Source organism: Rhipicephalus microplus, chromosome 7 (genome assembly GCF_043290135.1).
Source record: "Rhipicephalus microplus isolate Deutch F79 chromosome 7, USDA_Rmic, whole genome shotgun sequence".
Classification (NCBI taxonomy): Eukaryota; Metazoa; Arthropoda; class Arachnida; order Ixodida; family Ixodidae; genus Rhipicephalus; species Rhipicephalus microplus.
Window position 1 is genome coordinate 12,071,489 of NC_134706.1, and position 20,991 is coordinate 12,092,479.

The 20,991-nt window shown below is 46.9% G+C and overlaps 1 protein-coding gene across 1 annotated transcript in view; it reads left to right on the forward strand.

The window, feature by feature from the left end:
* Nucleotides 1-20,007, forward strand: part of LOC119180236 (forkhead box protein K1) — a 71,099-nt gene extending 51,092 nt beyond the window's left edge. Inside the window, exons 2-8 of the mRNA XM_037431379.2 lie at nucleotides 397-660; nucleotides 2,404-2,565; nucleotides 6,879-7,038; nucleotides 9,179-9,366; nucleotides 10,739-10,968; nucleotides 11,722-11,871; nucleotides 19,292-20,007. Of these exons, the coding sequence (XP_037287276.2) occupies nucleotides 397-660; nucleotides 2,404-2,565; nucleotides 6,879-7,038; nucleotides 9,179-9,366; nucleotides 10,739-10,968; nucleotides 11,722-11,871; nucleotides 19,292-19,767 (1,630 nt within the window). The 3' untranslated portion in view covers nucleotides 19,768-20,007. The remainder of the gene's footprint in view (nucleotides 1-396; nucleotides 661-2,403; nucleotides 2,566-6,878; nucleotides 7,039-9,178; nucleotides 9,367-10,738; nucleotides 10,969-11,721; nucleotides 11,872-19,291) is intronic.
* Nucleotides 20,008-20,991: the final 984 nt, after the last annotated feature.

The following is a 20,991-nucleotide window of genomic DNA, read 5'->3' on the forward strand; positions in this document are numbered from 1 at the left end:
CTCTGTAATATTAGGGAAACGTGATCGCAGCGGTCTACCCTACAAATTGTCGAGCTCCTTTGGGGGGTGTAAAAAAAGTTGGAGCCTGTTGATTGGCCCTATAACAAAACACGCTGCTCTGGTAGTTGTTGATACATTGTACCTGTCATCCACTTCCCTGTCTTTGGGGATGCACAACTGTCATGTATGTCAATTTGATTGGTCGCATTTTGATGGAAGTGAAATGCTAGAGGCCCGTGTATTGTGCGATTAGTGCACGTTGACAAACACCGTATGGTCGAAATTTCTAGAGCCCTCCAAATCGGCATGCCTTCTAGTCATATGGCAGTTTTGGTGTGTAATTACTATTATCAGTGGTTACTGACCATTGCGTGTCGTCATTTTTTCTCCCTGCAGATGTGTGTTTCGCTTTCCAAGCACCAACATCAAGATCATGTTCCAGTCGCTGGTGGACGAGGTGGGGCCCGTGAGTGGTAGCGGGGTGGCTCCGCCGCCTCCGCGCCTGGACCCGGGGCCCCTGACCGCCTCTCCGCGGCAGCCACCTCCCCCTCAGCTGGCACCGCACCACCTGCCGCGTCCTCTCGCCCCACTCAAGATCAACATCCCGGAGCCCGAGTCAAGTTTCACCAGTCCCATTCCATCACCCACGGGCACGCTCAGGTGGGTCACCTCGCCTTCCGAAGGGAACCCGGTCGTTGCAAACCTCTGTTGCGCAATAGGGACATGAAGAAACAAAAGAACCCACCGCGGCACGGTCCTTTGCTTGTTGCAGTTGTGCGGTCACTACGAGCGCAAGAGCACTTCACTTACTGTCCCTCTTGTCTTTGTTCCTTGTTGTGATTGACGACTACTGCATGAAGTTATCAAAACAAGTTCTAGAAGAAACTTGTAATTCACGCCAAATGTGCAACAAGTTTCAGGCTCTGTTGTGTGTTCTTTATCGTTGACCTTGTCGTGGTTGTAGGCTGGTGATTTGCAGTGCTGCAACAATGAGTGCAAGCATAAAATATCGTGAACCCAGTCATCTTCGTGCGTATGCCTGTTAATGAGAAGAAGCTCAGTAAAGTTTTGTAGTCTACCAGAAATGAATCGCAAGGACCACTTCTTAAGGCTATGAAGTACTTCTCTGAAAAATTCCACGCAAAGCCTTTCACATGGACAGGGCATGTTTAATACACTTTTGTGAGTCAGTTTCCAGGGCTGTGCTCAGAAACTATGAATGACAACAATCGCCAAATCATCGCATTCGGTTGGCAAAACTGGACAAGTGAGGGTGCCGTCTTGTATTTCCATCGGCATCAAGGTGCTCTATGTAGCTCCTAAATTGCCTGGAATAGACAAACACACTTTATCACTGTCAGCTGGTGGTAAAGTGTAGCGTTTCATTGACAGCATTTTTTTTTACACCCCTTGATGTGTTTTAAGTGACTGTTGTTGCAAGTGCATACTTTTTGAGGTTCAAACGTGCCTGCAGCCGTCTTGCCCTCGCACAATTTATCGCGTGCCAGCAGCATAATGAGATGATGTCATGTGGTGGTGGCATGCCACAGTTGAACTCTGAATATGGCATGTTAATACTCTCAACAAAAATAGATTCCGGGCAGGGAAACAATTACATGAGTGATGTTGAAAGCACTTTTACATTTCAAGTAGCCGCAACTAAGCCTGGCCACTATGTTCCTAGCCACTCCGCACACGAAAATACAGGACTCGGGTTCTTTGGCGTTCGTACAGTACAGTCTTCTGGAAAAGTTTAAACCACCAAAAGCCAGCTTGGCAATGGTGTCATTGGCGAGTCGTTGGGCTATACGTCGCAAAAGGTGACACCGTCACCTCTAACGATCGTTTCCAAATACCGTCTCTAGCGATTTCCCTTTAAGCATCTTCCAGGCTAACATTGTGTGTAGTGGTGAACATTAGTTGACATTCAGTGTTTATTTCGCCCATAGATTTCTTTGTCAACAGGAAGAACGATCGCCTCTTTCTGGACTGTTGCACTGGAGTACAAAAGTTGACACCACAGTCTAGGGAGTGCATTTGGGGGGATCATGAATACAGTCGAACCCCTTTATAAGAGGCACCGATATAAGAGACAAATGGGTATTCTAAGAGACATCAGTGTGCCTACAGTTAAGCACGGGCTTATAAGAAAGTGCATTCGAGCTACCCTGCTTATAAGAAACATCTCATAAAAACAAACAGTGCTACCCAGAGCATGCCTGTTATAAAGGGGCTCAACTGTAATAACAACAGCCTATAGTAGATTATGACGTTGCCCATGGAAGCCTTCATTGACAAGGTGCATATGTGGTTCTTGACTAATCTTTTACTCTACCATTGTGCGTGACTGTTTGTCCCGGACGTGGAACACTGATACAGAAACCCTTCTCCACCTCCTCACAGTGCGGCCAATTCTTGTCCAGCGAGCCCCCGGTCGGGGAACCATCGTCGTAACATCACCTCCGACCTGCAATTGGCCGCGGCAGCTGTGGAGAGGCACGAAGAGGTCCCGACCACTGGCTCAAGTGGACCAGCGTCTCATAACAGCAACAACTCTGGGCCCGGGTGAGAATTTTTTTCGTGCTCTAAAGTCAGCCTAGTGGCACATGGACCTGTACATTTATTTATGTTCTTATTTATTTATTTACTTTTTTTGTTGACACCTAACCACAGCATGAGTAGCTAAGTTGATTCAGGAGCCCTAGCAAGAATCTGGAATTTTTCAAGTGCAAAGTTGTTCAGTTTAACTAATAAATTTCACATTTTTGATAGCAAGTACTGTCTTGATGGTCAAAGCCTGATGATTGCTTTAAATTGCAAGTATTTAGGTGTTTTGTATATGAATGACTTTTCATGGACTGACCACATTAACTCTGTGGCAGCTAAGGCTTGCCGTGTTCTCAACTTCCTCAGGCAAAGCTTCAAGAAAGCTCCTCCTAAGTTGAAAGAAACTTTACTTTTCAAATGTGCACACTATATTGGAATACGGATGCCCTGCATGGGACCCAGGTGCAAAGGCTTGCACTGTCGAATTAGAACGCGTTCAGAAACGTGCAGCGTGGTTTGTTTCCTCCAACTACGACTTTACGATAAGCTCTTCTGGCGTAAGAGCCGATCTTGCATGGCCGACTTCGCAAGATAGACGGAAATACATGAGCTTGAAGCTCTTTCATGAAATTTTTATTGGAGCAACAGGCCTAAGGAAGGAAACATATACAGTCGAACCCTGCTACAGTGAAGCTCACAGGGTGGGAAAATATTTAGTTGAAGCGAGAATTTCGTTGTAGTGAAATCGAAAAAAATATAGCTGATCTGAGCAGGCTAAACAAAGGAACATGTGTCCGCTGCTTCCTATACTTTCCCAGCAGCGTCGCAACACAATTAACAGTCATGCATAGCGAGGCCATGGGGAAAATCGCTGAAATAACGCCTACAACTGCATTCATAAATGTAGCAAACAGTTGCATTAACACGTTAACACCAGCAGCCATCTGCCGTCAAAGTGTATCCGACAACGCCGAGATAGAGGCATGGTATCGTGGAGCGGTGACGTTTGCCTTATTCTATGCTATTCCTATACAAATCTCGCGGGTGGCTGATTTGGTTGATAATGCGGCCGAACAGCTGCTCTGATTAGGTACCACACAGGCAAAGCGCACATAAAATGATAAGCATTGGAATCGGAAAAGGCATTGCTCCGCGGTCGCATGCAGCAGCTGCGTGAAGAAAACCATGAACTGAGCGACTGAGCTTCAGCTTCGGATTGTCTGCGGCTCGAAAACAAGCCAGTGTCAAAAGCAGGGCCATCCTCCATGAGCAGGGCAGTCTCATGGCCATCGCTGTCGAGCAATGGCGGCGCCCATGCTTGCTGAACAGCGGTGGTTTCTGGTAATGCCAACGTGCAATTTAGACTTTGTCAACGTATTTGCAGGTTCTCAAAATGCATCAAAGTGTTAAAGATTGGGTTTCTTGATAGCAATAAATATCTGAGCCTGAGATTGCATCGTGAAATTTCGTTGAAACGGGACGGCAGAAGAAAAAGTGTACGTTGTGGCAACAATACTTATGCATAAACTCCTATGGACTGTTGATGGGGAACCGTGAATTTTTTGTTCTAGCGGAAATTTCGTTGAAGCAGCGTTCGTTGTAGCGGGGTTTGACTGTATCCTTGATCCTGCCTACAGGAAGCCCAACGCGATTATTCTTTAAAGGTCAGAGAATATAGCTGTCGCATCAACATACACTGTCGACTTTCGTTAATTCAAGCTCAAAGGGACCTCTGAATTTTGTTTGAATTATCGCAAGTTCTGAGATATATGACTGTGGGTGAGGTGACACTATACTATACCTTATGATTAGGCATTGATTTTACCAGATTCAAAATTTTTTAGAGCGTTTTTAAACCCTAACTGCACGCAGTGAATAGAAAGCAGAGGTGCAAGAGCCACTAGTTTATCAGCCACTTATTGCTGATCAGAGCTTTAAAGAAATCGTAAATTGTCAACTGCTTCTTTGGCACAGCTCTGGTAACAACACGCTAGTGTGTGGAATGCAGTGCAATGAATGGAATACAGTTGAACCCCTTTGTAAGAGACATGCTCCGAGCAGCAGTTCTTGTCTTTTATATGAGATGTCTCTTAAAAACAGGGAACCTTGTGTGCATTTTATTGTCAACGTGGATTTTACTACAGGCACACTGATGTCTTGTACCCATCTGTCTCTTATATCAGTGTCTCTTATAAAGGGGTTTGACTGTGGCAGCAAATAGTAATCTTATACGAACCCTTTTAAACCAGATATTGGGGAACTCCTATAAAACGCCGGTGTAAGAAAATACGGCCGCTCCAGAGAAAAGTGCTCTTTTACACACAGTCCCTTCGCGTTGAAAATGCACTGATGCTTGTTGAAACGGCACGGGCGCAAGCGATTGCGACCTTAAAATCAAAGTTCACCGGTGCTACTCAAGTGATGCCTCCCCCCCTCCCCCACCTACGTTCAGCGTTTCGTCATGCTCGTTCAATGCTGGTGGTTTCCTTTCTCTTTTTACATTCAACGGCCATTCCAACACGCAGGGTAATGTTATTGTAGGCGCGCTCGAGGCGATAAAGATGGGCCGGCTCATTCGATCTCTGCTTTAGCAGCGTGCACACACTTTTAACCTCTTGTGAAAGTTACAATGCGCGGCGGCATGCTATCAATTCGGACTTGTTATGGAACGTGGGGCGACAGCAAACACCCGCTGAGAGTGTCCATATAATTGCTATCGCAATAATAACGTGGTCTTCTTGCCGCTAAATAGGTGTTTTAGGTTAGCTCTGTCTCCAGTTCCCCTTTCATTGAATTATGATGTTTATTTTTCTAATTTTCGTACTGAACCTACATGTAACAAAATCCTCTTTGTAACGAATTTGTCCGGGAAGTACCGTATTTACTCGATTCTACCACGCCCTCGATTGTAACGCGCACCCGATTTCCACCGCGGAAAAAAAAAAAAAACGTAAGACATCAACTGCAACGCGCACCGATTCCTCTCGCTGGCCCGCACGATCACACCATTCGAAAAAACGACTCCTTTCGGGAGCGTCTTCCATTTAAATATGATGTACGGGCGAAGCTTGTGCCCATCTGACGTGAAACAGACTATTGCCGTCACTGTAGTTTTACCGTGGACCGATGTCAGCACGCGAACTTGCTTCGCCCCCTTCTTCTCGACGGTTGTGGTGCCAGGCATGTCGAAGTAAAGAGGCGCCTGATCGGCATTCCCGATTGGCCCAAGCAGGTAGCCGTTGTTGTGCCGCAGGTTTAGGACGAACCTCTGAAAACTGTGAAGCTTTTCATCGTACTCCTCCGCAAAACTTTTCGCATAAGCATGTTCCCCTTCGGAGGAAAAAGCCTTTCCTCTTCATAAAGTTAGTTAGCCAGCACCTGCTCGCTTTAAACTGGCTCCGCATTAGACCTTTTTCTAAGACTAATTGCATAGCCCGCACTTGGAGCAGTTCTGTCGTCACGGGCCGCTGTGCGACTCGCTGCTCAAGCACATACTCGCCGAGCAGCTCTTTAATTTGCGGAAACCGACCCCAGTGTGGTCCACAGAAGCCTTTGCGTGAAGTTTTGCTGTCGACAATCTTCTGCTTTTGTTTCCGCCGGTCCCGCACGCACGTTTCGGGAACTCCGAACGACCGCGATGCGACCCGATTTCCGTCCGTTTCTGCACACGCGATGACTTTTCTTTTAAAAGCGGCATCGTGGTGCACCCGAGTTTTGGTAGTCGACCCATCCACGCCGTCGATTCAAATGCACTACTAGATGACGAACTCCTCAGCACACGTACAAAGTGCCGCACATGGGAAACACATAGGCAGAAATGGCCGACGCGCTATGCCGTTCCTCCGTGCCGACGCACGTAGGGGGCGGCCATTTTAGATTTGCCGATGGCAATAGATTGATTGTAATTTTTTTGTACGTACTCGATTCTAACGCGCATGCGATTTATGAACTCGCTTAACCGGAAAAAAGGTGCGCGTTAGATTCGAGTAATTACAATAATCAATTTCGTTATATCTAGGTTTAACTGTATAATGAAACAGAGAACCAGAATGTTTTTAGAAAAAACATGTGGAAACAGACATATACAAGAGATTAAGATCGAAAGATGTAAATTGGCATGAACATTGCATGCACTTAGTCGATCTTTCATTTATATTTTGTCTCACATACGTTTCCATATGAGCCTCGACGAGTACGAAATTGGCATCACAATGACTTGGCACCGCATTGTTGTACGCTATGACCTAGCCAATCTCTCTTCGTAAAACGAGTGCGTGCACTGTTATGCTTGGGTCCTGGTGCGAGTAGTGTTCCTTGACGGCCTCTTCCAGGAGTGGTCCGGACGGGGACCAGAAGCCGCCCTACTCGTACGCGCAGCTCATCGTGCAGGCCATCTCGTCGGCACAGGACAAGCAGCTGACGCTGAGCGGCATCTACTCGTACATCACCAAGAACTACCCCTACTACCGCACGGCCGACAAGGGATGGCAGGTCAGTCCCGCCTCCTCCAAGCTATGTCCCTCTCTCTCCTGTAATTGCTGTAATTGCTCTTTGTCATGTTGCGCTGTAGCGCGACTCGGGTACTTTAATACTAGCAGCATTTTTACTGACAGTGGTATTGAAGGGACCACCAACCGATTTTTTTTTTCAAACCAGTCTGTTATGCTGCAACATAAAGCTCGTAGTGTCTATAGATGCAGTGGTTAATCCCAAAAGCATGTGGTTATATTATTATCTGTACTTTCTTGATCTGAAAAGCCCCTGACATCTTCGTAGATGTCTTCCAACAAAGCTGTGAAGTAGTAGCGATGCCAATAGTACTCCTCCCGTTACGCTCAAACTTCGGCTTTCACAGCAGCAGGTGAAACTGGTTAACCGCCTTTATATTGACGTTTTTTGCCATTTTGGAATATAGTAGCAGGTAGAATAGGTTTTCCAAATGCTCATCATCGCAGGATATCTCTTTGCGGTCTTGTGAGCAGGCACTCGTGGCCTCTGAGATTAGTTTTGGCAATTTGTCCCCGTAAATAATCTCGAAGGCCGTGAGGCGCTCTTCACCCTTTTCAAACACATTGGCAGGCACCACTGGGCTCTCTGCTAACAAAGTTCATGCTGCCGCTAATGAGCATCGGGTCATACGTCAAGCAAAATCGGTGCCATTGTTCTGCTCAGGGCGAACGAATGCATATCTGCATGTCAATGCTAATATCAAGAGATACACCAGTAAAAAGTACCGCTAAAAGTACATGTGCACGTTTACTTTTTAGCCATCAGAAGGGTTAGAAGTAATTTTGAGTATAGAAATGAAAATATAAATCTGAATTTAATCAGAGAAACAGGGTTTGTCCTACAGGATAAAGTAGACAATTCTTTTATTATTATTGTAATCTCAGTTCATGATCCGAGCGGTTCTTGGTTCCGGTTCCCTTAACAAACCGTATTTACCCACATAATCTTCACACTTTCTTTTTTAATGAAAAACCAATGAAAAGTGAAAAGTTGGGGGTGCAAAAATAACGCGGGGAAAACTTTCCGCGAAAATGTACTTCGTGAAAAGGAAAACGAAGTGATCGCAAATCGGGATCTTCACGCCAGCAACTAACTGCAAGCTTTGAGAAGTACTAATTAAGACTTACCTCAACCATAAAAGCACAGGTTCAACACAAAACAAGATTTATTTGAGACTCAAGCGGCACAGGCAAATAATCGAGAATCAAAATATTGTACGCCAAGTTTGCGGGCGTAGTGGTAGCATTCCTCTCTCAACAGGAGCCCGTAAAAGGTCAGCGTTCAACATCAGTATTGGGCTGATGGCCATTTAGCACAGAATCGTCCGCTGTTGCTTTCTGACGAAATAAAGCTTACCATCCATGCCAGTCTGAGGCGCACGAATGGCGCAATGCGTCTTGATGCTGTTCAGCTGCTGTCACCAGCAGCGAACACAAAACTCGTCGACTCGAAAGGTTTACCGGCAGCCCTATTGCCGTTGTTTAGAGCATGAATCACTTTTAACTTGAAAGTAGCTGTGTAGCTTCCGTATCGCCCCATAACGTAACAGCATTACCAACACAACATACAAAACACGTCGCAATGTGCACTTGCCACTTTAGCTCGGCTTGGATTGAATCTCTGTGCAATAATAATACGCTTTATGCTTAAGAGATGGCAACAGATGGTGCACGCTATCATCACTGGCTGGCACGAGCAGACGAAATTATTGCGGAGATTTTCGGGGGTGCGATAATTACTCCCGGGAAAAAAAATATGTGCGAGAAATATGCGAGTACGAGGATTACGCGACTAATTGTGTTAGTAACAACTCACAATGACAGTATGGCCGTAGAGGTTGCTTCTAATAAGTTTTCTGTCATGGTATCTAGCAAGCTGCTGTTTTAGAAGAGCATCTGCGACTTCTCATGCTTTTTGTGATAGCCCAGCGCATGCCTCTCTTTAATGCGCGTGAACGTGGCGTTCTAGATGGGGCTCACATGTGCGGCAAACTATGGCATGCCTCATAATTATATCAGATGGCTTTGGCAAGTAAAACACCAGTGTTTATTAACAGTGCGGAATTACCGCATGCGTACTGCTGTGTGTGTGCCCTCAATAGCTCTTGCTCTGTTCAACACAGAACTCTATCCGGCACAACCTGAGCCTGAACCGGTACTTCGTCAAAGTTCCCCGGTCGCAGGAGGAACCGGGTAAAGGTTCATTCTGGCGCATCGACCCCCAGTCGGAGGTCAAGCTCGTTGAGCAGGCATTCCGCAGACGGCGGCAACGAGGGCTGCCCTGCTTCCGGACGCCCTTTGCCTCCTCAAGGTTGGCGATTTCGACGACCGTTTCTCAATACACGTGACTTGGCCCTCTACATATTGGCAGCAAGAGCTTTACTCAGTGATCTATGCTAAGACTCTTCGGGGACGTCTAATCATCATTACTACGCTATGAAGGAAAGCAGTGTACTTGGAAGGGCTTTTTTTTTTTTTTTTTTTTTTTTAAGACACCTTATCATTGAGATCTAGCTCACAATAATGTCAACGAAAGTGTAAGGGGTTATTTGGAGTAAAGTAAATGTGAAGAAAGAAATGTGGCCTTACAGGGATTTTCTTTATTTCTAAGGCATGCAACTTGCATGATGCAACCTCGACGAAAAACAAAATCCTGTTCTGGCCTTTAAATACATACCTCTGCACTTTGCCTTGTTAACCTCTGTCCATCTGCCTTCTTCATTGTTGTTCTTTCAATAAGATTGCAATCCACAATCAAAAGTTTTGAAAGAACGAACTACAGTCAAACCTTGATATAACGAAATATTGGTTATAACAAAGTAAATGAAAAAAGTCTTGCAATAAAGTTAGTGTTAAGAATAAACCTTTATAACGAATTTTTGGATATAACAAACTTATTTTTATGTAAGATGAGAGTTTGTTATAATGAGGTTCGTGTGTAGCCACAATCGTCGCCTTAGTGCTAATGATATTGAACGGGGGTGTTGGCACCCCCACATGGTGCGGGCACACTTACGGCAAGAAGTCCCATTAGTCTCTACAGGATATAACACCTTATGTAGGAAGCAGATTTTACTGGCTCACTGTCACACTTTAAGAAAAACTGCAACAGAATTGACAGTTTCAAATTTTATAAAGTTTACTTTGAGAGAGTTATATGGGTTGGGGAAAAGTCAACAAACGCAATCAGGGTATGAGATAATGACTGTGCGCAGTTATATGAAGTGTTCCACACTTGCCACTTTGGCCACCTGTAGTGCTGGCTAACACGCACAGGGACTAGACAGGCATAAATTTTGAACAAAAAGTTGATAGGGGAATACCCTTCATTAAAGTACAATAGGTAGAACATCAGACACGTAATCTAAAGGTAGTGGGTTTGGATACCACTGATGAAGAAAGTGCTTTTTCATCTTCTTGAATTCCTTTCAATTCTGTCTTAATAGTTACATTACAGTTAAAGGAATAACAAAAAATGACTTCCGTGTTTTGCTTAGCTATTTAGTTTTATAAATCGTGTTTAGTACGGAAGCAAACCTCTCAAACTGTTTCACTTTTGTATAAGCCAGGAACAGTGAAAGTTGTATAATCATTTCCAATCACATCACAGTCTACTTTTGCTTGTGTTGTAACCTGGGGGGGCAGCCCATCTCACGAGTCGTGTGACGAATCTCTTCACGCAGGTCGGCACCGGCGTCGCCAAGCCACGGTGCACACAGCGGCCTGGTGACGCCAGACTCGCTGTCACGGGAGCCCAGTCCCGTACCAGAAGGCATGGTTCCCGAGGGGGCCCCCAGCTCCCCCTTGCAGCCACCCGCTGCCATGATGGCTATTCCCCCTGGCCTGGCACCCCCGCAGGCCTCGTACCTGGCCCGGGAGATTAAGGCCAGCCAGTCGGCACCAGGCTCACCAGGTAACTAATCTTGCCCATATTTTTAGGGGACGACAACTGGCCAGAATGTGTGATAGAATCCTGGTGGAAATAAACAAGACCATGAACTATAGTGTCAGGTTCAAGAATAGTTTTTGTGATTTGAGTATGATTTATTGTTACAAACTACGTTTAAAGGTTGCAGAAGAACGGTATTTTACATAGTCTAGCTAGCAGAAGAGCCTTGATGTCCCATTATAGAATCGTTTCTCTTTCTGTGCATTGTCTAATGCTTTTCTGCGTACCATAATTATTGCTCAAAATGACAGTATGGATATTATTATTCATCATCGCTTTATTCTGTGCTGCTTGCTAGACAAAAAGTGTTTTAAACTGAGAAGTGGTCCTGCCTTCGTGAAATGATAGAGGCCACGCACTGGGCGACACTAGTGCACATTAAAGAACGGCAGATGGTCGAAATTTCTTGAGCCCTCCACTACGGAGTCTCGTAATGATGTCATAATTTTTGGATGTAATACCCCATATATTATTATTAAAACGAAATTTAAAAATTATGATAAAGGCAATATTCACCATTATAATCGGGGTCAGAAGTGCCCATGTGTTCAGCACAAACTGCATAAGCATCCCCAGGTTTCTATTTAGTGCCTTGTGTCCTTTGAGGAATTCCGGCTGGTCAAAATTATCAACGCCCATCACTAGGGTGTCTCTTACAATCGTACCATGGTTCGGGGCATTCACACCCAACAATCGTATCTCTTGTCTCTTCGCAAGGTGGCACCCACCACTTAGGGGGATCCCCACTCATGCCGGCGTTCACCAACAGCAAACCCAAGGTGCTGGTGGCCCACCAGCCGTCTGTGGTCTCGAACGGTGTCCTCAAAAGCAACGGCATGCGCAGCGACTCGCCACGGCTCGACCAAGGTGTGCTGCCTCACTGTTGCCAACCGTAGATTAGTAAGCCTGCATATAGGCCTTTTTTGTCTGATTCTTACTTTAAAAGAAAAGATTGTGTGAGTTGCAGATTTTGGTGGCAGTGGCATTTTGGTTCGCGAGAAACTCTGCGCCCGTGAGTGTGCGGGATCGTGGGTGTAGAAACTTGCAATCTTTGAACAATACAGTTTACAAAAAGCACGCTTTAAGCAGAAATTCAAGATATAGGCACACAGTTGTTTCTTATGTCCTATAGGGAGTACTCACGTGACATTCATTTATTCGCGAGTGTCTAGCATCTGGGTCGCTATTTAAAAATTTCGACGCCCACTGAACGTGCGAAGAGCTAGCTGCATATGCTGTGTTTAAGATAAGTACAAATAGTACAAAAACTTGGATGTCTAATAGATACCTCCGGAACAGCTCCTGCATGTTGAAACGCAGACAGAAATATGGTGCGTACGAACGATGGAACTTCAAAATGGCACGGCAGTGGTGTTGTCCCTTTTGCTGATCAAGGCTCAGTGCATGTCCTCTGTTGTTTGTTACATCAACACCTCTTGTGAAGGGCTTTGACATGTAACACAATCATGGACTCCAGGTTACAATAGTTTCATCTTTGAAAGGCAACGAGATCACTGATACAACAGTCGGCATCACTCTAGCTGTCTGATGAATGTCTGGTTGCACAGATAAGGCTATCTAGATAAGGCACAGATGAGGTGCATATGCATAGCGGAGAAAACAGCACAGCAGACAGAGTCTCTGGCAAGTGCACTGTCAGTACCTGCACGTCTTGTAGGAAGTCCCGTTCTCACATGATTAGGTGCTATCATGTCCAGGGGTCACCGCTTGAATGATGCTGATAAAGAAAGAAAGCAAGTGCATGCATAGGCTCTCCACGGTGCACAGGTCACATGCGTATTTGTATGCAACCTTTTCTTTTATAACTGATGCACTCTCGGTCACGGACTTGTCGGCAATAAGCCGTTTCTGATGGAGAAAAATTGGATCTTTATCAAAGTGATATGTCATTTCTCAGTCTCAAGTTTACGTGCAGCGCTGCTAATTACGTGGGTTAAGGTCCAATTCCACGAATGGAAGAAGGAAAAGCTCAGGAGAAGGCATTTTGTGAATTTGATACAAAAAGAAAAGAAGCAATATGTCATGCACACACATTCCTAGCATTGCTTGCCCTTAATGCCTCGTAAGGGGCAGGGCTTTTAAGTTTTTATTATTTATTTATCTTTTTTAAAGAGCTATCTGCCCATTTGTGTTTTTCGTGCCATTGTCTCGCGTAAGCGAACAAACACAGAGTGCAGTACAGATGCTTGTTTAGACAAAATGTGCAGTCTTTATTGAATTAATTCGTAATACCACCTTGACTTCATGCCCGTGGATGTAAGGAATCGAGTGTTATAACGAATTGAAGAACAATAGTCTTGTTATAGATGAAACGGTATATGTTTGGATATAAAATTTATTTTTATATGGAATGCTATTTTGTTGCAATAGGAGTAAAATCCGGGTTCTTCTCGATGTTGTAAAAACCCTCACCACTCAGCACCTGAGACTCACCACCCGAGGGGGTATAGCAAAGAGAGAGATGAAACGTGCTGCCCCTATTCCAATCGCAGCGATTGACTTGCTGGTCGGTTGAACATGAAGCAGAAACGCTGGAGAAGTTCTAGTGGGCTGAGAAAAACTTGTGTTTACCGACTGTACAACAGTTCTATGAATACGGACATCAACGTTACAAAAAAGAGGAAATGAAAAACAATTTGGAAATGAACAGTCTTTTGTGGGGCGACCCTACGGGATTCGGCGGAGCCGATGGTGCCTAACACCTCAAGCCCGGTTCAGAACGCTTGGCAGAGCTCCGGGGCCTCTTCTTGTGCTCTCATTGCTCCGCCCTTACACAACTCTCGGCAAATCTTCGCCTGCTTGTCCACTGATAGGACAGTACACATGGTCGATCAAAAACCCGCCACAAAGGCGCGAACTTCTTGCATGTGAGGGCTCATGCTCTCTCCACAAATAACACAAAACTAAACAAAAAAAGTCATAGCAAAATAGGCAAGCGTCACTGCCCATTTGTGTGGCATATCTAGTGCGCTTGATGGCCCCGAGGATTGCACAGCGTTTATAAAAAAAGCTACAAAGGAAGCAGCGATGACGAGTCAGAATGAGCGTGGAATCGGCAAGTGCGGCATCTTTGTGATGCAAGTAACTGGAAGCAGGGCGAAAAAGATGACGACAAGGACACAGAAGAGGACTAGCGACTGGGACTTTCTCGAGTTACAGTCCAACCCCATTACAACGAAACTGACGGGGCGTGGAAAAAATTTTGTTGTAGTGAAATCTAAAAAATATAGCTGATCTGAGCTAGCAAAACAAAGGAATGGTCATTTTCAAAATTCAAAAAGTGTTCGCGGCTTTCTATTTTTTTCCAGCAGCGTCACGACGCGATTCTCACCCATGCATTGCAAGACCATGGTGAAAAGCACGCTGAAACAAGGCCTACAACCGCTTTCATGAACAAACCAAACAGCTGCATTAACACGTTAACACCAGCAGCTGTCCGGCGTCAAAATCTATCCGACAACACCGAGATGGAGGCAGGGTATTATGGAGCGGTGACTTTTTGCCTAATTCTGTCATTCTTATCTTCCGCCACTCGCGGCTATCTGATTCTGTTGATAATGCGGATGAACAGCTGCTCTGATTAGTTGCCACAGTGGGCAAGTGTGAACCAAACGATACGCAGTGGCAACGATAAAGGCATCGTTCCGCACAGCTGCGTGAAAGAAAACCTTGAACTGAGTGACTGAGCTTCAGCTTCGAATTGTCTGCGGCTCAAAGCAAGCCAGTGGCAAAAGCAAGGCAGTCTCATTGGCATCACTATCGAGCAATGACGGCGCCCATGCTTGCTGAACAGCAGCGGTTTGTGGTGGTGCCAACGCGTGTTTTAGACTTCTTCGACGTATTTCCAGGTTCTGGAAATGCATCAAAATGCTAAAGATTGGGTTTACTGTGTAGCAATAAGTATCTGAGCCTGGAATCGCATCATGAAATTTTGTTGAAGCAGGACGACAGAAGACAGTGGCGACAATACTTATGCATTGAATCGTATGGACTGTCGACGGGGAACCGTGAATTTTTTGTTAAAGTGGCATTCGCTGTAGCGAAGTTTGACTGTATTTGCACCATGAACCAACTGCTTTGTTTCATCTTTCTGTTCCTTTCTACAGCAACTTATCATGTTGACAGCAAGGCAGCGGCCTTCATATTTTGTCGTTAATTGTTATCGACGGTTTGTTTTCATGCTTCGATGGAAGCTCGCTGCAATGTTAGTTACAATTGATACAATGGCGATCGTGGCATCACGGTCGTCATGCGATGCTGCTGCAAAGTTGACAAAGTGCATCGTAGCACATGCTTCTAGGCGTTCCTAGAGATCATAACAGATGCCATTGTAGCGGTCAAACGATTGCAAGAAAAGATGGCCGTGAAGTGCTTTTATGGCCTGTGCGGTCGACGCGGGGACTGTTTCCAAAAGATAGCGCCATCAACCACCGAAGATGAATGAGGTGCAACAAGGAAGCTGTTTCCAAACAGCGTACGCCCGTGTTGATTATGAAAGGCTAAGCGATATAACTTATTATATTTTTTTGCATTTCCGCATTTTTTGCTCATTCTGAAAAAAAGAAGTTTTCATAAAAGTTACTCCGCATAATAAACACCCCCCCCCCCCCCCCCTCAACATATCACTGATCTTTGGAGAGAAAGAAGTGCGTTCATTTTGCAAGTAAATATGGTATAGAACTTTCAAAGGACCATGCAGAACGGTCGTATAATCGAAAAACGAGGGTTATAGGCAGTCATCACACTCAACAAATAAACGGATACAGACAGCCTGAATAAGCCTGTTGAGGAAGGAGAGGCGAGGCGACGGCAATGAGCCCGTGCCGAAGTCGCAGCTTTTATTCGGGACGCTGGCGTAGGCCGGTCGCCGCTGCAGCGTACAGCCAGGCCAGGAGCTCAGCCGTTCTGCAATTCCTCCTGGCTCGCATGCGCCACACGGGCCACGCGGCTCTCTTCTTTTTTGGCGCAGCCACCTGACCGAATCTAGCCTGGCACTACATAAGCTCTCCCTCCCTCTCCCTTCTCCCCAGCGTTTTGCGCGATTGAAAACACATTGTCACGTGCGTCCTGCGAGAAAGGCGAATGGGGCAGTGCATGCAGAAAGCAACAATGAGAAAGACGAGGAACTCTGGCGCGCGGTAAATGAAAAACAGACCTGCTGCTGCTTTCTCAGCTTTGTCAAATACGACCTCTGTCTTCACGTCGCGACAATATGTACAAAAGAGAGGGACAGCTACTATGTGCATTAACGACAATATGTAAAGTGTCCATTTTGGAAGTCCAGGTTGTTAACGAGTATGGGGCATCGGGAAGCAGTGGGTCTCGGACGGGCGACACTGGGAGTCGCGGAGTGGGCGAGGTGTGCACCGAACAGATGCTGTAGGCAGCAGTGACGCAATCCGCCAAGGTTCGTGTGCCGCAGGCATCGGAGGTACCATTGGTTGCCATTCAGGTAACACTTCATTGAGTATGGTACAGAGCGTGGGGATGCCTTATGAGAGCAGGTGTCAAAAGTGTTGCATGACCGGCGTAGGCAGGCGCGAGCGTCATTGAGAAATTGATGTGTCTGCATAAGGTGCGGTCATAAGAACGCTGGTCGATGGTCCCTGGAACGGCATGCCGGAAAAAAAGCTCTGCAACGCACACTGCGATCTCCGACGGGCTGTACAGGAAGCGGCAGGCAGGCCCATTGAACAGAGATGGCCTGGTGGCAGGAGCTGGTGATGCGCCTGGATGGTACAGATGCTGGCACATCTCTGTCGCCTGAACTTGAGCAGCACTCGTGATGACGACTTTCGTTGAAACTCATGGGGGGAGTGCTGATTTGGCTCAAGTTCCTCCGCGCTGTCTTCAGAGGCATTCGGCGGCAAGTCGTGCATCACAGAAGGCTCAAGCTGTGCCAGGGCATGGTACGGCGTGTATGTGGATGCGGGACCACCTTGTTCAGCTGGCACAGGAAAACTTGGGTGTGGGACGGCATGCTGACCACATGCTTGCGTGGCTGGTGGATCATGATCGTGTCGCTTCACCGCAGGCAGAACTGGAGCGTCGTCCGCAGTTGTTGCCGTGCTCGCGGTAGCTTTACTGCTGATGTGGAAGACGGCAGCTGGTTTGATTGCGGTGCCACACGTGGTGTCAGCGAACAGGTGACAGGTAGCGCCAGTTTGGGTGTCGCACACTGCGTCAGTAGGCGCTGAAGTCGTTTTGTTCACCAACGTGTCCACAGGCACCGACCGGTCAACCAAAGGCCGAAGGCCGATCTTCGGGCGGCGTACGCTGCAATATGTCAACGGAGTGGGTGTCGTAGGATAGTCGCTTACCTTGTTGTGGCATAGCGCTGGACGAGATACGGTCGAGGAAAACCGCAAGGAAGGCTTGATCAGCGTAGATGAGAAAGCACCTTTCGTGTGGTCGGTCCCTTGTCGGAGGTGGTGTTCAGCGCCGCAAAACCGTAAAACAGCATCTCGTAGTCTGTCATATGGGCGGGGGCTCCAAGAGAAATAGGTAAGACGTGGTTTGAGGTCAAGTGGAAAACGTACTCCGGAACCTCAAACATGAATTTTTGGAGCCAGATGAGGTCAAGTGGAAGAACGTACTCCGGAACCTCAAACATGAATTCTTGGAGCCAGATGCTGTTGAGCTCCAAGGCTGCCTCGTACTCTTGGAACCATGACTCCATGTCGGTGGGAACCATGACTCCATGTCGGTGTGGAACGGTGGTAGAGGCGGGTCAAAGTGCGGCTGCAAGGCTTGAGCTGGCCGGAACATGGCCGCAAAGCTCAGAGGCAGGGGTGCAGCGCCGGTCGCTTGTCTTTTGGTCCGGGATCACCATATGTCGAGGAAGCAGAGGCGAGACGTCGGCTACAAGCCCGTGCCAAGGTCACAGCTTTTATTCGGTACACAGGCGTAGGCAAAGTCGCCACTGCAGCCAGGTCAGGAGCTCGGCCGTTCTCCAATTCCTCGTGGGCCCGCTTCTTTTTTGGCGCGGCCAACTGGCCAAATCTAGCGTGGCACTACAAGCCCACGGTGTGACCTTGTGCCTCTGCAAGGAAGGTAGATTAAATTATTCGTGCCAGTGGCAGCTAATGGCAGCATGGCTTAGTTGGAGGAGGTGTGAGCGAGTCTTTATTCCCAACTCTAAAAAAAAAAATCTAATCAAATGCGCATATTTTAACCAATAAACAGAGTTCGAAAATTGCCTGCGAGTGAAAACGAAACAGAAACCACGCTGCCAACAGCCTACCATCAGTAGAGTCAGACGCATTGTTATCACTATCGTATACGACAGACCACAAGGTTGCATGGAATGCCTTCATGCATGACTGAGCTGTGCGCATTGTGATTTGTTGGCTTTTGAAGTGTAACTAGTGATGTCCCACCGTTATTATGTACGTTGACCTAAAGTGAAAGTAATTTCGCACGCTGAAAACAGCCGAATCAAGTCCTTACGCGTACGCAAGCCTGTGACTGTGAGTGCGACAAAAGCGGGAGGTCAGCTGTATGTCAATAAGGAAAGTTCCCACGGACCGAAATCGTTGAAATATCAGCTTTTTAGCCGACTGAAGCTACTTTGTGTGGATAGAGCTTGACTAGGTAAGGACCCCGGGCACCTACACACGCGATCGAGGCATATGTAGAAGCGCATGAACTTCCAGGAGAATAAATTTTCCATTCTAAGAGGGACATCTTGTCTCTCTATTTTATGAATCGTCAACCTTGGAGGAAGGCACGATCATATTTTGCACCTTTGAATATTTGGACGACGTTTGATTCTAGTAAAGGTGGTTTTTTTTTTCTTTTGGACGATATCTGAAAGTCGCGAGATGCGGGACTGATGTAGAACTGCGTCGTATAAGCAAGGTTCTGAGCGCATTACTTCTATAGGGATTTAGCCAGGACGAACCCGATTCGTCATAAAATGAGGGTCATCGTGAAACCGCGGAAGGTATAATCGAAGTTCCACTGTAGCAAGGTACCACGCATGCATCTGTAGGCACTGGGGCGTCTCTCGTAACAAATTATCTTTTATATCAGTGTCTCATATAAAAGGGTTCAACTGGTGTACAATTCATTGTAGATATGTGGGTCGAGCTGTATAGGTGCTGTAAATTAAGTGAGGAGATATAAAACAACCGAAGCTAACATGACGTAGTAGTTCTTTGGCGGAGACATTTGAGTGTTTGATGTTTTTTTGTTATTTTGCCATTTCCAAATCCCCTCTTTTCGCTTAACTCCCTCCCCTCCATTTTCTCTTGTGTCGTCACAGAGCGCAGTTATCCCCGGGGCCCACCCGAGCTTTTCTACCAGCCGAAGCCGCTGGGGCTGTCCACTGCAGAGCAGATGCCTTCCTCCTCTGCCTCCTCTTCTCCACCTCCTCTCCACCCGACGAGCGTCATCGTGCAGGCTCCATCGTCCACCTTCGCCCAGCCGCCCACTCCAGACTCTTCCTCGTCGCCGCCCGCGGCGGCCGCGCCCCTTCCGACGCATCCACGCAAGCGCCACTATGAAATGGCCACCTCTTCGTCGTCCGCAACGCCGGCCACGTCGACACCCACCTCCACCTCCGCAGGCAGCGCAGCCGGTCGGGACCGAGAAACCAACTCACCCGCACGGCCCCCGCCGTCTAAAGTCCACCGGAGTGGATCCGACGAGTCGGTGTCTCCGCCTGTCTCCACCACGTCGTCGTCTCCGACGGGTGTGACGGCATCTGCCACAGACTCTGCCTCCTCCTCTTTATGTTAATGGTGGCATCACTCGTCGAATTGTTTTTTTTTAATTATTATTATTATTATTATTTTTGCTGTGTTACCACCATCCCCTTATTCTTAATCTGCCCTCTCCCCCGTCTTCCTGGATGCTGCTGCTGCTGCTGTCAATCCTTGTCTTACCTTTCCTAGCTATGCTCTTTTCCAGTCATTGCAAATGAACTGTAGCTCCCAGCTCCTTAGAAAACTGCAAAAAAACAGTCATTTCGTAGAGCTGCATTTTGCTACCCTTTCGCCTCTTTGTGTTTCTACCCCTGCAGGGCTCCCAAGTTTGAGCGCGACGCGCTGAACGACTGCTGTGGCAAAGCCAGACATTGGTCACTTCCCTCATAGGCGTTGCCATTAACTCTTTGTGTTTCTGTTTTAAAGCAGTTTTCCTGCAACCTTTTTCTCTTTTACTAGATCACAGTTTTTTTTTTTTTTAATCAAAACGTGTCTCACCGTTTTTTTTTATTTTTCATCCAACATCCTATCGCCATTTACTTTTGCAACTGTTCAGCAGTACCCACCCGCAATGACGAGGGTGTGACCTGCTCTGCGAGCCGTTGGTGCAGCAATGAAAGCATACGTAGGCAGAGTCCCCCACCTCACCCTTTCACACTTTTATCTTCGCCCTCTCGCTTGCATTTTCCCGACACTTGTCCTGCATCAACCTGCATCACGCACTCACCTTCTGTTTCCATGCTGTCATTCACAAGCTTAATCTTTTCTTTTTGTTGCTTGTCTTGATTCCGCATTGATGCATTCAGCGGTGGGTTTTCCCCGGGGTCCCTGAGGAACACCTTAATGGTTTGCTGCGGACAGTCTGTTCAAGCGACAGGCGAGGGTGCAGCATTTGTGCAGGTTGTCATAGTTTCCAGTGCCTCGTACTGCTGTCACATGGGCACATTTTGTCGCAATCGAGGCCAATCGGGTTTAGACTGGATCCTGATCACGCGTTGCTGCATAATCACACTTAATCGGAGCCAATGGTGGTCGTGATTATCGCAGTCTGGCTCTGACATTGCGGTTTCACTGTTGCTTTTGGACAGCGTAGCAGCGACCAACGTTGATTGCTATCGAAATCACCCTTGTGACACTGGTATTGATCATTGTCATTCGCCTCTTGCGTCTTACTGCCCATTGCGTTCCACCGTTTGTGGCACGGCATGACAATGCTTTCTCGTGATAGGCTAGGTATTCTCACCCACCTGTGTTCGCA